The following is a 16,497-nucleotide window of genomic DNA, read 5'->3' as shown; positions in this document are numbered from 1 at the left end:
CGCTCCGCGTCGCTTTTATAGACCCGGTCGGGAGGCGCGCAGACGTGGATCGTAAAAGGGTGCGGGATATACGACGACGTCGGTTGTAGGACGAACGTAACGCCGCGTCGCGCGGGCTTTTTTTAACAAACACATTATACGAATCGACGAGTCGCGTTGTTACGGTGAGACGGACACTTCGATAAATAGAGGAAGTTACCTGGGATAGGATACATCACAGAATTCTTCCACGCGTCGACGTCGATCGATTATGCGCTATCCTTAGACATGAGTTGCCATATTCATATTTAGATAAAAAACGATCTAATTATAGTTCTGTACGTCGATCAAATGTTTAGACAAAAAAGTTTCTATCTGTGTACTCTGTTTATGTCGATCAAATTATCGATTTACGTTAATCACAGAAAGATAGTAAATATTAATCGTACGCACACAAGCAGCACTTTTTAAAAATTTAATTTGTATTTTATATATATATATAAATTTCTTTCTCTCTTTCTCTCCTCCATTAATTTTCTATAACCGAATATATGGCTCGTACGTGTTCGATAATAGCGCATTCTTGAGATTTAGGAGCAAGGACTCGATAACTATTCACGAATAATAAGAATTCTTGCGAACTAAAGCGATGCGCAAGATGTGGCAAGCAGAACCTTATAGATACACATAGAAATTAGGGAACGACGTATAACATTTTTTTCCTTACTGATTAATAGGTAAGAATATCCGTTTTTTTATTCTTTTAAGTCACTCTTTATTGTCTGCCCGACTGTGAATTTTGCAAGCATAAAGCCATTTTGGTATCAGTCGAATTTGCAAAGTATATTTTTGTACCTGCACGAATGGATTATTGACATGAACCGACTTAAAGTGAATTTATTGACTTTCCGCCGCCAGTTTAATATTCCAGCTTCCATGAATATAAAGCCAAATAAGAGAGGTATCATCACGTGATCGACTTCTGCACTTTTAATGATTTATAATTTATTACTATAATTGTATTCTCTTGTATGCATTTCTCGCATTGTAATTTTAGAAAGTTTTAATTGTTTCTATTTATATGATCTAAATGTAAAATAATTTAAATATCCCAGATTGTATTACAAATTTCATACCTGCCTCTTGCGGATACGTTTCAATCGATATTAGTTGTTTTAAATTCACCACGTTGTTAAATAATATAGATTACGCATTCGTCGCGAATCCGAATTTACACCTGAAAGTATTTTTAAAATGTATGTCAAGTATACGAAGAGTCCATAGAGATGTTCAACTGTACAGCCGGATATTAAAGATATAAATAGAAGAAACGGTCGCGCAATGGAAATAAAAAATTATTACAAGCGCGAATTATTGTGTAATCATGACGAGTCATCGGCTCATGTCCCCTAATTCGTAAATCACGCGAAAGATTTTGACGTCGGCAAATTTCGAGAAACAGAACCTAGGGTGCACGGAAATGTGTTGGCGTCATCGAACTTGTACATCTGCGTGTATACATGTATCTAATAATGAGTACAAATCCCATGGGACAGCAAGCAAAATAACAAAGTTGATTTATAGATGGAAATTCGGAGATAATCACTGACCTTTATTAGTAACAAAAAGTAAACCTGTAAATGTCTGACGTAATCGGTGAATCTTACTGCGCGGTAGTTTCTTCCTTAACTATAATTAGATTTTCGCGGATGCGGCTATTGTCTATTTTGTGAAGCAACTGGCTAATCGTGCAACACTAGTCTCGCGCGCTTGCCAAGCAGCCACTGAACTTTAAGAACATTTATCATTCGCGGGAGACTTCTTCCACGATCATACTTTCGCGAGTACAAATTTTGTCATCTAACGATACTTGGAAGTTTGCAGGAAAGATATTAAAATAACACATCCAGTTTCATACATCTTACTAAATCCAGCTTAAGATATTCCTGGTAAAAATCTATTTTATGTCAACGTTGAGTAAACAATATGGTATACGAGACACCATCATTAAGGCGGATGTAGCGCGAGTTCTTCGAATACTGAATATGACTAGAAAGCGAATCAGGATGGAGGATGAAAAGAGAATAAAAAATGAGAGGGAAGGAAAGAAAAGAAGAAAAGTATATAAGGGAAAAGTTGTGTCGAAGAGAATTTACCTTCGACATGAGTCTGTGAATGCATACCACCTATGCGAAAACAAATATACAGATACACATATCGATGTCGCCCACATATGGATTCGCGAGATGAGAGCAATTCAGATTGTCGCGTGCACGTACACAATAATGACGCAATTTAAGAGTAAAAAGAGCCGCGCAAGAAGAAGAACAAGAGAGCTCTCACAGAGTACCACTGGCAGCCGAATTGAGAGTAGGTATATAATTATCGAGTCAATGGTTTCGCGGAACGCTGTTGACGAAATGTCTATATCGGAGAACCACGAGATTTCCATCGCAAACTGGCATATTCGGATTTTGAACTTTTCTTTATTCCTGTATATTTTCTTATAATTCTCGTTTTATATTCTAACTGAATTTGACATCGATTTCTCTTAAAATGAAATTTTGACGGAATATTATAATTTATATTTAATATACATATAAATTGATATATACTACGCTAAAAGATTAAGGGATCATTTATTCTGCTCTTCAAAAATAAATAATTTTTAAAAAAATGTAACTTCGTCAAAAATAATTATAAGGAAATGATTCAAAAAGCATTTTAAAGCCTGAAGTCTCTATTTTCACGATTGGTACTTTAGATAATGATTTGATTTTTCACAGTGCTACTCGGATGCAATGGAGATCCGTTAAATCTCAATATTTTTTATGAACTTGGCAAAGTTAATGACGTGAAAAATTGCATACAAATGTAATTTATAGTTTTTGAAAGAGCAAATCGAAGTGAAAAGAGTGCGATTGAATGTATCATAGGTTGCGTGAGATATTGGTGATAGTATATAAAGACATGTTGCCTATTTTAGACAGAATAGATGATTTTAATTTTTTGGAGCAGTGTAGTTTAGCATATTAATTCAATAAAGAGCTTCAGTGTAAACAGTTTTCTGACTTGTAAAGTATATTAGGACTTCTGACGCTAGATTTTGGCGATTACCAGATTACTTTTTTTGTACCATTGCAACTGCAGATTCTGAGAGATTTTATAACAATAAGATTCTAAGAGATTTCTCAGTTTCCGCTAACTTAAAAAGTTGATTTAACTTTGGTTTGGTTTAATGGGCATCTAAGAACGCTTTTATTTTTGCCGTTGTTTTCACGAACATTAGTCATTGCAGCTGTAATAAACAAAAATATATACATGACACATATCGCGTCACTATTGAGAAAAAAATGCGATTCTGCGAAAGTATTGTACTTTGATATCAAACTTTTCTCTTTCTAGTATCTTTGATTTTTCTTATTGTTTTCTCAATTTATTTATCTTTTCCATTTATATTTATCGACAAGTTTAATTGTAACTTTGACAACTAGTTAGACTGTTACTTCTTATTAGGCTATTCTGTAATTCATTTTTCCAGCAGATAGAACGTTACGATTAAACATTATGACACGAAAAAAATAATAAATAATAGAAAAATCAAAGAGTTTTATTATTACCGCAAAGATATAGAAAATAGGAAAATATTTTATTTATTTTATAATTCTGATTAACTTTATTTCCATATAGTGTACGTAGTATTTTTATCTTAAAATATCAGTGGTATCCAATTGATAATATTGATTCGTTTATAAGAGGATTCTCTTCTGTCCCGTTCTATGAGGTTGAGATAAACTCCCGCAGGACTCAGTTATACTTCCTTAATTGCGCAGTAGCTGTTTCATATTTGCGGCGAACGACAAACGGCGCTGGAGATTATCGTTCGAGGGAAAGAAGCAAACATACGGTTCATGTTGCTTACTTACCTTAACATCGCAACGTGCGTCAAACCGCCTATTTTTAGACTTCTCTGTTTTCAGTTAGAACGTTAAGAAAAAAGCACGGCAGAGCATGAAGCAGGTGTCGAAACGCTACGAATAGTAGCAACACGGGTAAAGAGGCGACGATAACTAATTTAAGAATCGCGATGCATGCATTATTTTAATGCACTCGATCAAATGCGCCATACATGCGTTCGTTGCTCCCATTCAAGGGTCATTTATGAACCGTTTATAAAGGGGTACCCTATATAAACGGCAAATTTGTGTTCATGCTTCATGTGCTATAATAATGCACCTTATAAATTCGGAAGCATTTGTCTTAAGCAAAAATATCAACTAAACTAAAAGCCTTCCAGTTATGAGTAATTAGAAATAAAAAGCGAGATATGAAGGTTGTTAATAGAATTCAATATTGGATCAATAACATACATTATATACAAATCTTCTAACAGAATTGGCAGTATATTAGATCACATGTTTAAAATGAAAAAGTATATTAGAAATAGAAATATAATTTGTATAGTACCTACACGGAAAAAAATGCATGTAAGTAATTTTACATGGAAATTACATGTCTATGACCGGAAAATTATCTAAATATGATTGAATTTACAATTTCCAGTAAATTTCCAATCATATTTATGTAATTTAAGTAATTTTCCAGTCATAGACATGTAATTTCAAAAAAATGCATGTAAAATTACATGCATTTTTTTCAATGTATACTAATATATTTATAACTTATGTCATGAAATAAAAAAACGCAAAATATTAGATGGGATTTCATCCCATCATCATTTGGTAATGATATGATTTGACTGATTGACGTGATCAAAACGGCTTCGTGAAATATTTAAAGAAATATTTATATCCATGAGAGTCGCGTGTTATTTGTTGAAGATTATCAAATATTCCAATAAATAATGTTTTAAGATTTTCTTCTTTCTTCTTTATTAATTCATAAAGTTCTTTGAATAAAATTCATAAAATTTTTGACAATTACAATAATTATAATACATTACATATAATTTATTTTAAGCATCATATAATTTCTCTCAATTAATCGCGCCGAAATATCTAAATGTTATTTTAAATATTATTTTTTTATTTGATCGTATCCTTAAAAATCTTGCAAGAAATAACATTTTCTAAACTCAAGCAATTCGAATGAACATTAGGAAGGTACACAATTATAATAGCTAATACATAATAAATAATAAAAAAATTAAATTAAATTAAATATGAAATAAAATATGCATACATAAATAAACAAATTTTTTAATTATAATTATAATAATAATAATAGTACTTTGATTTTTGTTAAAATAGATTTTGATTTTAACTTGTGTAATCTTTTTTTCCTCTAACATTTAAATATTCTTTGTAATGGAATGTTAGAGGAAACATGTACACAAAATTGAAATTATATATAACATTCTAATTCGCTTCAATACATAATTAATCTTCTGTTTCGCTTGCAGTCTCAGTTTCACTGCAGCTTTCGCTACTCCCACTATAAGAACTCGAAAAGACACTTAAGTATTCGCTCGTATCGTAACATGAACAGGAACCACTGCACGAACAGGACGAGGAATATGATGAATTCAAGGTATATGACGAAAATGAAATCGTTGACGATGATGAGCATGATGGCTTTTTATTAAAACTATTATCAAAATCCAATGACTCGTTGCTTTCTGAAAGAAAGAAAAAAAAAAATAAGAGATCAGTTCCGGAAATATTGTATTTAGGACACGAGTACGTGACTCTCGCGTGCGAATTCTCGGTAGAATTTATCAAACTGTCCAACATGAGAAGTGAATTTTTAATGAAGTGTAACGACGAGGATTAATTGCCTCGCGCGCAATATTTAACATCGTGACAAAATTCCATGAATTTTTTGAAAACAAAGAATTCTTTGAAATGACATGTATTTAACAACAGATTTTACCTAAATCGTTTTTAATGCATTCCATTTTTCTCTTGACGACTGTTATATGTCGGCTAAGACCTTCGATAGCTTTCGCTGCTTTTAGACTTTTTTTACGTTCTTTCCTCTTTTCGTAATCTTCTTTTGCTTTCAATGAACATTGATTATCAGAACATTTTGCGGAACTTTCTGGAAAGTAATTATTATTTGATGTAAATTTATTGAAAATAACTTGTCGATAGACTGTGTGTGTAAAATATATGTATTTAGAGATATATATTTTGGATATTCCTCTTACTTTCGCATTGACATTTTGTGTTATTTATCTGCGACGACTTAAGGGATGTACGTAACTGGGCGCTTCTTTGCAGCTTGTTCTCGGGATTTTTTTTCTTCAGATTCTTTTCTTTCAATTGGTTAGACATGCTTTTATCTGGAAAATATATGCAATTAATTATTAAAATAAGTAGCAAATTGAAGATTTACTTTGTTACAAGAATCTGTATTATGTTTTTAGTATCATACTGTATTCTTTAGATTTAGCAACCTTCTCCATATTATTATTGATTTCTGCTACTTCATATTTTTTCTCAATTTCGCTAAGAAGTGTCGCAGAAGCTACAGAAAATTTAATTATTATCGAGGCAGTTGAGAAGAAAAGATATGTATTTTAAACATTTTTTATGCTTACATTTCACTTTTTTATTCTCTATTTTATTTTTCGACGAATTTTGATTCACTTTGTTGCACTCCAAATTATTTTTCAAATTTACATTCATCTTTTTCTCTTCTTCAAGCATATTTACGCTACCTGGAAAATAATGTATTTTTATTATTAAGAATAATCATCCAAGATGCATGTAAAAGTTGTAAGAAATATAATCAACGTTTTATATACTTTTGCCTTGCTCTTTCGTGCTCTTCGATTTTTTCTGTATTTTTTTGCGTTGAACATTTTTCTCTGACTTATTTTCTGAATTTTCCGTTTTTGATTTTTTATTTGCCGTCGATTCTTCCTTTTTCACCTTTTTTTTTCTTATTTTAGATGCTTCTTTTTTAGAAGTGCTTGTTTGCAGATTTTCTTCGGTGCTATTTGTTGTGTCCTGCACAATTTCTTTTTTAATTTTTTTATCTGAATTGACATTCTTCTTGGCGGTGGCTTTTGAAGATTTTTTAGTTTCTTCTTTTGCATCATCAGTATTACGTGAGAGTTCCTGCGAAATTATTTCCTCCGAATTATTTTCCAACTTTACATTTGGTTTTTCCTCTTCTTCAAAAATATTTGCGCTACCTGAAAAATAATATATTTTTATTATCACAAATAATTATCCAAAATGTATGTGAAAGTTGTGAGAAATATAATCAATGTTTTATTTACTTTTGGCTTGTTCGTTCGTGTTCTTCGATTTTTTCTGTATCTCTTTGCGCTGAATATTTTTCCCTGATTTATTTTTCGAATTTTCTGTTTTTGGTTTTTTATTTTCTGCCGTTGATTCTTTCTTTTTTACCGTCTTTTTTACTTTTTTAGGAGTGCTTGTGTATAGATTTTCTTCTGTTATATTTGTTATGTCCTGCAAGATCTTTTTCTTAGACATTTTTTTATTTGAATCGACATTCTCTTTGGCTTCTGAAATGTTTTGGATTTCTTCTTTTACATCATTAGTATCATATGAGAGTTCTTGCGGAATCATTTCCATCTCGGAAATCTCGCACCAATTTTGCCTCTTTAACGTTTTGTTCTTATTTACTGTAGTATTTGTTTCAACGATGTTGCTGTTAGTACTTGATGAAGTCCCAGGTAAATCCATTAACAAGTCCTTTATTGGAGACTTCGTTGAGCCTTTTGTAGATCTTGGAGTTTTCTTCGCAGGAATATCACCTATTCATTCATTTTATTAACTTTATCTTATTTTTTACTTATTTTAATTAAATGTATATCTTTTGATTATATTACTAAAGATGTTATCTCTAACGGATTTTTATAATTATTCCTATTTTATATATATTACAAAACATCCTCTAAATACTTATAATTATACTATTATAGTTATACCATCAGATTAGGAGAAAATTGATTTAAAATAAATGAAAGATGATTCAAAGTGAAATCGAACAAATTTTTTTAAATAATAATGGGTTTTAATATAAAATCTTGTTTTTTTACCTTTAATAATCTTTAAGAGTCCCTCGTTAGATTCAACGGTGTTCTCTTGTGTAATTATTTTGACGAAATCATCCAGCATATTCTGAATACAACCAGCCTCGCTATTTTTAAATTTTTCAACATTTTTCCAAGGTTCGGATTGTAAAATATCGTCAATATCAAGCGAACCATCTCCACCGATGAATGACAATGCAGATCTTCTTCGCACATCTTTATTGTTATGACTTTTCGTATTACGGCTCATATTTGGCGATATTATTCTGTTAAGAAATATTATAAGTGTCAAAATCATATAACTATATTATAATATAATTGAGAAGCAACACGTATTTTGTAACTGTCTTTCTATAATTATAATTCTGATATATTACTATCTTATTGGTAAAGAATTTAAAATATAATCGTATATACTAATTTGTATTTTTATAATATTAATAGAAGTGAAAATCACATATAATATAACTTACGTGAATCACAAAGATTTTCCTTTTGTTTCCGAGATTTATTTTCTTGCAACTTATTTGAACGGTAAACACGCTGCTTCACTGAATATAATTTTAATTAATTTTAATATTTTTATGGAAATTAAAATAACTAAACTATTTCCATTTTCCATTAAAATATTAAGTATAAGTGAAATAAAACATTACATATACATGGTATTTAAATAATAATGTGAAAAGCTATTAACATTTGACAAGAATTATAGAAAGCTTGTAACGTCGAGGAAAGACAGTTCAGAACTATTTGAATTGTGTTTATATAGGTTTTCACCTTCTCAGAAATCCTTGCCGAAGGTTGGCATTCTTCCTTTATATCTATGCTATTATTTATTTTCTGCTTGACATATGAATAATAAAAATAATATTTCTAGAATATATATAAAGAGTATACATAAAAATTATATTTGCTCTCTAAAAAGTTTATATACAATTATGGTAGTTACACAACATATCATTACACTTATTTACTATTTAATATTAATATTTAATAGAGATACAAAATTCATTAAAATAATTTTAATAATCTCATGATAATACAATAATATAATTTTTTACGGGAGAAATTATTCTAATTTTGTTATGAAGGAATCTCTTAACTTCAATGCATTGTCTCATACATGATTATTATAATAGCTGACGAAATTATATAGAACGTAGTATAGTGAATTAAAAGTTCGATATTTATTTGCGTCATGATCCCTGTTTTTACCTCGCAATTTCTTTATAACGTAATTTTCTTATGTTGCTATTACGATATGGCATTGTATAGGCACGCGTAGACTTGGAGAACGTCAGAAAAACCAGATTATCGAGCGAGCTCTCTTGGCGGAGCGGAATAGAATTCAATGACGTCATCGTGCTCGCGCACGGACCTCACACAGCTACTATAGACCCATAGTATGTCGATCGAGTGGAATAGGGCTTCATGACGTTATACGACTCTCGATGAGCTCACTTGGTTGCAAGTGATGTCACAAGGTACTCCCTCGTCACATCGGCCGTAGCGTCATTCACTGCGATGCAGCTTTATCCGTTTTAAGTATCGAGGGAAATGAAGTAGAAAAAGCTGACACCTTTTATGAGGTAGAGATAATTTTCTCAACTATATGGTATAACAGTGTTTATTTAAAAAAAAAACGGATAAGCGCTCGGTCGTTATACTCCAATGGGACACTTCCTTTTTTCTTTTAATTATTAATATCTGTTAGAGAGTAAAGATCTGTAGGATAAAGGCATTGATTAGCTGTAGATATCTTAGTTTTACGAACAATATTCATCTTGTTTTCATAAAATGAAAAAGTAAGTAGACAGTTGAAATTTAGATGACATAAATCATTCCGTTCATATAGTCGAAGATTGAAGCTGTGAATTGTTTCATTATAAAAATAGACTTTATAAAGTAACAAAAGTATTTTTAAAAAAAGATATCGAGCACTCGTTGATCATGTTTTAGGATATCTGATATTGTAAAAAAAACTTTAATGAAAACAACACAGTAGAGGAATAAAACGATGCAGTAATTTCGTGTCACCAAGTAATACTTTTGCGAATCGTGACGTGCATACATTGACTATTGGATAAAATCCCATCGGGCAATTTTCAATAAATAAATGTCGCCTTAGGCCACTACAAAACTCACTCTCATCTTGGAAGATAATATTTATGAACACGGAACTGTCAGCGCGCCAATTGGTACCAAAGTGCGTTTCAACAAAAACGCAATTTTTTGAAATTACTTTTTCATCATGATTTACAAAAGAATGATTTAATAAGTTTAAGAGTGATTATTAATAATAGCAATTAGTAAGTTTTAACTTCAAACAATGTTAACGACGTTGTTTATTTCGCTCCACAAAAAAAAATATTTTTTTAAAAAACAAAAATTAATATTTCCTTTCGTCTTGATTTAATATTTTTTCACAGGATAGTATTTGCAGATACGTCATATGTCAATTTAACGCTATTTGATTATTCCTATTAAGTAATTTCCGGAAATGAAATTTCGATAGAGAGAATAATTTGAAGATATTAGATTTTATATTATATATTTTAGTCCACTAAATAAATAAATTTGTAAAAGAAGAAGGACACTTTATCTAGATCATTTTCATGTGTTTGCATTGATCTAAATTTGTCGAAAGCTTAGGGGAATCAGACTGATTCTTCTATAATAATTATGTTAACCAAGCTGATCCACGTGGATGTTCTGCAATTAAATAGTAATTATTGGATATTGTATGTTCAGAATATTATTGCCTCATTGCTAGTGTTATAATATAATCCATGGATTTGTATTTGTAATCCATGCATATGTTTTATTACAATGTTGGAACAACGAATTTTCCAAGACAGGTGGTATATCGCATTGCTCAGACGTTAACAATGTCCAATCCAAGGAACATCGATTTCTGTCCGAAAATTTAAAGCTTTTCATATCGTTGGCGCTGCGCTTTGGCTTATTTTTGCTCTCTCGAAAACATGGAATTATAGGTAGATTGATTTTACAAACAACTCATGCGAAAGATCATCTACAGCTTTGCAAATAATAATAGCAATCGCAATTGTTTAATCATGATAACGATGAAACCAGTTTTTAAATATTCCATTATGATTATCTATCTATAAGAAATATAAGAAAGATCTTTCAAAACATTAATATATGCAAAAAGATCTGTTATAGCTGATGCTACACTAAAAAATATTAGATATATTTCACCTAACGTGATATAAAACGAAACAAGTTTATTGAATGTTCTATGATTAAAATAACTTGTCAATACATAATTTTTCATAATCATCTTTCTACGTTAATAAAAAAAATTCTGAAAGAACTAGAAACTTACGCCATTGCAAATAGGAGCGGAGGTTAACGGCTGTCAAGAATAACAACTTTAGTAGAAAGAGAAGAAAAAATAATTCAAAAAGAAATTTTGCCTCCAGGGGATCGCCATCGTTTGACTCACGAAAATAAAACGTCGATTCACCGCGGTAAGACCGGTGTCCACACGCATGTACACGTATACTTATATAAAAGTGTCATCGTGGCAGTCTCGCGGATAGTTGGGCGCTGCGCATCGAGCGAACATGATCGAGGTAAGAGGAAATCAGAAATGCTGTGACAAGAAATATTTAAAAAAAACGCGTAACGTGTTTTCCATGCTAGTGACGTATGATTCACATGTCAGCTGGCTAATTGTGTCATTCTTCTCGAGAAAAGTGAAAATTTCCTTGTTAAAATTCCTATTGTCTTAACTTTCCTCGGATCGAATGTGAGATTTGATGAAACCAACGGATTCATGCAATGGGAGTTTTATTTTATGCAAGATTTATAAAAAGTGTCGTGTATAAAAGTTCACCTTGATGATTGATTCAATTAGAATGCTAGAATGCTTGACTAAGTGCTTCAGCATTAAATTGCTTTTGACCTTTGTCGCGATGACGTAACTAATTATGCCATAATGATCCGTTATTGCATTTCGAAGTTATTAATAAGTTTTTATATAGAGATATTACTTATTCTCTTCCTTAACGAAATTTGAAGAATTATGTAAAAAGGCTTCTTCCATATTAAGTCATGAAAAGTCAAAAGTCAATCACAGCTTGAATGTGGATATATATAACCTTTATAACAATTTATACATTTACATCTTTATTTAAATTTTCTTTTTTAAAAACTATTCTCGAGAAGAGAACGTCCAGTAATCCTGGTCCTTACAATTAGTTATTTTTACTTCACTATTAGTAACAAGATTTGTAATTGAATTTCATGGCTAAAATTACGTGAATGATTAACGTGATTGTGTAGGCGAAGATTCTCCGTTTACCTAATTTTAACTATTAAAATTTAATTCTAAATCTGTCGCTGAAGGCAAAGCAGAAGTTAATCATAAATATAATTGACAATGTATGATTAGATTGTTAATAATTAATAATGTTGGAATTTTTTTAAAAAAAATTGTATTACGATATAGATGCTTAGCTGATGATGATTAATTGAGAAAAATTCGGATAAAATTATTTGTAAAATATTAAAATATTCATTTCGGAGAGTTAGATCGTTCTCTATTGTAAATGATTTTATTAACAAAATATAATTATCAATAAAATATAAAAAAAATATTTACGATATATAAATTAATTGAAAATATAAATTAAAAATTTAAAAAAAATCCTCAAATGTATTTTAACTTTTATTTTAGAGTTTAACTTAAAAACAAAATAAGCTAAATGTTATTTACGACTTATTATGTTAAATTATGAATATAAATGCAAATAAAAATGTATTAATATTTTTCATAAAGATTAAGGAAATGTATTAAATTGTAGATATAATTATAGACAGTGAAAAAATTTATGTGCGAAATGATTCCTTAGCCATTAAAATTAGCAATTGATTTTACTGAGATGTGAACACCTTGTTTCAATAATCTGTCCTCGCAATCAGGGAAAATCTTTTTCATCCAATACAAAAATAACTTTGTCTTGTTCGAAGAATTTCTAGTCAATCGCGAGAAAGTGGGTTATCCTTTAACCTGGTCGCGATTTGGGTCAAGTGAAGTGGAGCCCGAGATCGTGTCTATATGAAATAGCAAGGGTGTGGGAGATCTCATACGTATTTCTACCTGCAAATGTCGCATCAAATCGTCGTCCGCTTTAAATTTTCATGGGATTCCCTCACGAATTCACTCTCCAGGTGATTTCCACCACACTGCTAGTGAAATCGCGCAGTTCTATGTATTTCCATGACGCAATAAAAAATAATAAATTAGCAGTTGCGTCGCCAAGCGAGATATTTATCTCCGCGTAGATCCCCCGGTGACTTTTGAATTAATTTTGAAATAATTCCCGTGTATACGCTACGTTAAAAAAATAAATTTCATATGCGTGACTTTTTGCAGTAGCACTTCCTGCTTTTTTTTGCGCACCATTGACTGAGCGAGGGCAGTCTAAACAATTTTGAAATTTAAATATTTTGCGTTTATTTAATACCTTATTATAAAATAAGATTTTTTAAACTGAAATTTATGTTAGTTTAAATGAACAATATCATTTTGTTAATTAATTCCATTATAGACAATAAAATTGCTAAAATCATTTTATTTTTTATCAATTAGGTACAATTTAAAAATTATTGGAACTTTAAAATTCATATAAAGAATTGGTTTCTGTGTTCAACAAACTTGCAATTAAAATTAATTCTCAACTACAGCAATGGGTCATTTGGACCCGAAGCAAAAATTTTGGATGGTTCAATCTGTACGATTAATATTACAAGGTCCTAAATTGTAGGTAAAAAATTTTGAATCTTCCTCTATCAATCCGTAAAACGGAAGTTACTTATTGCTTTATGTATATACTTCGATGTTTGATATACATGACGCTTTAAAATTTAGGGATAGTTTTTATAGTTGTTGTTAAGCATTAAGAGTGACTTTTGGAATATTTATTTATTTTAATTAATAACACAAGAAGGCTTATTTATGTAATTATTTTCTACGCGTAAATGAAAATCTCGCATAACATACACGCATCAATGCAATTGCGTTGCATTCAAATGCTTTTGATGCAGTTTCTGGTACTATTCCTTGGTGTTTACGGAGCACTGGCGGCTCCTCATGCGCCCCACGTGAGTCATGATCCTCATCTGGACAATAACGCGGAAGTGGTCTACGGGCAGCTTCCCGGTACCGAGAATCTAAACGAAAAGGCACTTCCATTATCTCGCTTATTCGCCACAGAGACGAATAATCTGCCAGCCACAGAGAGGAATAATCTAGCAGAGAGAGCTCAAGTCCATCAACGACTTCCCGGGACGGCAAACCTGACAGAAAAGCGAATCCCTGATATCATCTTGAAGAGATTGTCACAAGTGCTTGATATAAAATAAAAAGAAGAAAATCTAAGAAGGGTTTAAGATGCAATACTTTGTTCGCGATAACATTAAAAATATAGTTGACTATCATCACCATTAATATTTGAATAATACATATAAATTGCATGAATTTTTTTTATTAAATGTGATTAAAGAAGTATAAAGCACATCACTAATATTGAAAATTTTATTGGAAAAAGAAAGTAAGATATTTAACCTGGTAACTACGTTATGGTTTTATAACGATTATTATTATACATATCATTGTGCATATGCATCACATTAATAATGAAGAAAGTTTAAATGTTTCGAGAGAGAATACAAAATTATCAAAATGAAGATTTAATACATTCTACTGATCGTATGATTTTTAGCATCGTACTGAAATTAATAGGATGATCAATCATTTTGGGAGGTTTATTAATAAATGAATAAATAATTCAAAACAATTTTGTTGAAATAACACTTCGTATTACAGATTGCTTTGTCGAAGATGTACTTACATGCATAATCATCAATAAATTATTATATCATGTGTTTACTACAAAGTAAATAATTCTTACTATGTCGTAATAATGTATTTATAGAAGTGATAAAACAATTCGCGGATAAAACCGCAGAAGAAAACAATGCAATTCATATTTTTCTCTTTCCTCTTCTCTCCTCTCTTATTATCTCGCATAGAATTATTATTATGCATTTGCATATAACAATTTTATAGACAGATAGAAAAATATCTAGCATAATTTAAAGCGAGAAATTAAAAAATGAATTTCTTCGACAATATACACACAATTTATTTTTGCATCTTTTATGCACAGTATTATTTTGTTGATAGCAATATTGTCAATTTGTAAAATAGATTTTACAATATATTTCAATGCTAGCAAAAACATAACGCAATTATCTTTAGAATATTACGATAATGAAACACGGTAAATTGTTTTATAATTGGAAAAACAATAAGGAACAAATTAAATATTGATTATGTCAACAAATAATTTATTCTATTATCCTTTCGTTATTTTATGGAATAAATCTCTATTCTCTAGTTCTAATTTGCTAAGCAAAAATCAAATAGAAGTAAAATTAATTAAGAGCAAATAAATGAATCTCAAATTGATACTACACGGAGAGAATTTTATTTTAAAATTTACCCCGAAAATATGATAATTATGGTACAATACAATATTTTAAAGATTTTGACCATGCACTTCAGTAAAATTAATCAAATTTGTTTTATACTTTATTGTAGTTTTATTAATGAATGAGAGAAATTTACATTAAAATTTTTGGAAATACAATGTCCCATGACTATCATATTTTCAGGGTAAACTCTAAGAAAAAACTCTTTCCATATAGTTTATTATAAATTCAGATTCATGACGAATAGTAACTAGTTTTTCAATTATATATAATGTGGAACGTTTCGACTTAATTTATATAGTCTTCCTCAGCCTGCAATTAAATCCGTTATAATAATAAAAAAGATAATTAAAATCCGCATCAAACTGCATTAGTAAAACGATGTAGAAAATCAATACAATATTTTATAAAAATTAATCGTAAAGTTCTTGTTTTGCGAACATAGCATTCGTCGGTAAAGATGAAAATACTATTTTAAACGTTAATTTATATTATAACTAAATTGAAATTGAGATTTATGTAATATCATATATCGTGACTGTATATTATATTTATAATTTTATTTATATTATATATTAAATTACGAATCCAAGATATATCAACAGTCAATAGTAATATCGACAGTCAATATACAATTCTCCTCGGATTCTCGGTAAAAAGGAGATGCCGGCAGTGTTTGTATATCGATTTTAGAATTTATTGTTCACGTTATTCGAAAGATAACGCCACAAACAAAATTTAGTGGAGCAATCTAAAATAAAAATTGAAAAGATAAAAGCATATTTTATGTTTAAACAAAAGATTTCTATTTAACTTAAATTTGTGTATTATATTCGATGAATATAGGAGTGTTTATTAGATCTTTATGTTTATGATTGTGTAGATTTCAAATCCGTACTGCAATGAAGGACGGAAACGTGAAACGTCTTTTGTAGGAAATATATTATTTAATTTATTTCTTG

General features: G+C 30.2%; 2 protein-coding genes across 2 annotated transcripts in view; one reads left to right on the top strand and one right to left on the bottom strand.

Annotated features, from left to right (window-relative positions):
* The window catches only part of meng (meng-po), a 15,460-nt gene extending 6,916 nt beyond the window's left edge, over nt 1–8,544 (bottom strand). The window contains exons 1-7 of the mRNA XM_018454060.1: nt 8,482–8,544; nt 8,015–8,274; nt 7,229–7,729; nt 6,749–7,141; nt 6,542–6,661; nt 6,200–6,283; nt 3,204–3,277 (exon numbers count right to left, since the gene is read on the bottom strand). Coding sequence (XP_018309562.1) covers nt 3,204–3,277; nt 6,200–6,283; nt 6,542–6,661; nt 6,749–7,141; nt 7,229–7,729; nt 8,015–8,258 — 1,416 coding nt within the window. The 5' untranslated portion in view covers nt 8,259–8,274; nt 8,482–8,544. The remainder of the gene's footprint in view (nt 1–3,203; nt 3,278–6,199; nt 6,284–6,541; nt 6,662–6,748; nt 7,142–7,228; nt 7,730–8,014; nt 8,275–8,481) is intronic.
* Nucleotides 8,545–11,533: 2,989 nt separating this feature from the next.
* On the top strand, nt 11,534–14,549 carry LOC108726448 (uncharacterized). The gene is made up of 2 exons (XM_018454020.1): nt 11,534–11,610; nt 14,087–14,549. The coding sequence occupies exons 1-2, from the start codon at nt 11,602–11,604 to the stop codon at nt 14,402–14,404; spliced, it is 327 nt and encodes a 108-aa protein (XP_018309522.1). The 5' UTR covers nt 11,534–11,601; the 3' UTR covers nt 14,405–14,549.
* The last annotated feature ends 1,948 nt before the right edge of the window (nt 14,550–16,497 follow it).

This window comes from Mycetomoellerius zeteki, unplaced genomic scaffold, assembly GCF_001594055.1.
Source record: "Mycetomoellerius zeteki isolate Tzet28-1 unplaced genomic scaffold, Tzet1.0 scaffold421, whole genome shotgun sequence".
In the NCBI taxonomy this organism is placed as follows: domain Eukaryota; kingdom Metazoa; phylum Arthropoda; class Insecta; order Hymenoptera; family Formicidae; genus Mycetomoellerius; species Mycetomoellerius zeteki.
Note: the sequence above shows the minus strand (reverse complement) of the source record. Positions and strands in the feature narration are given on the sequence as shown.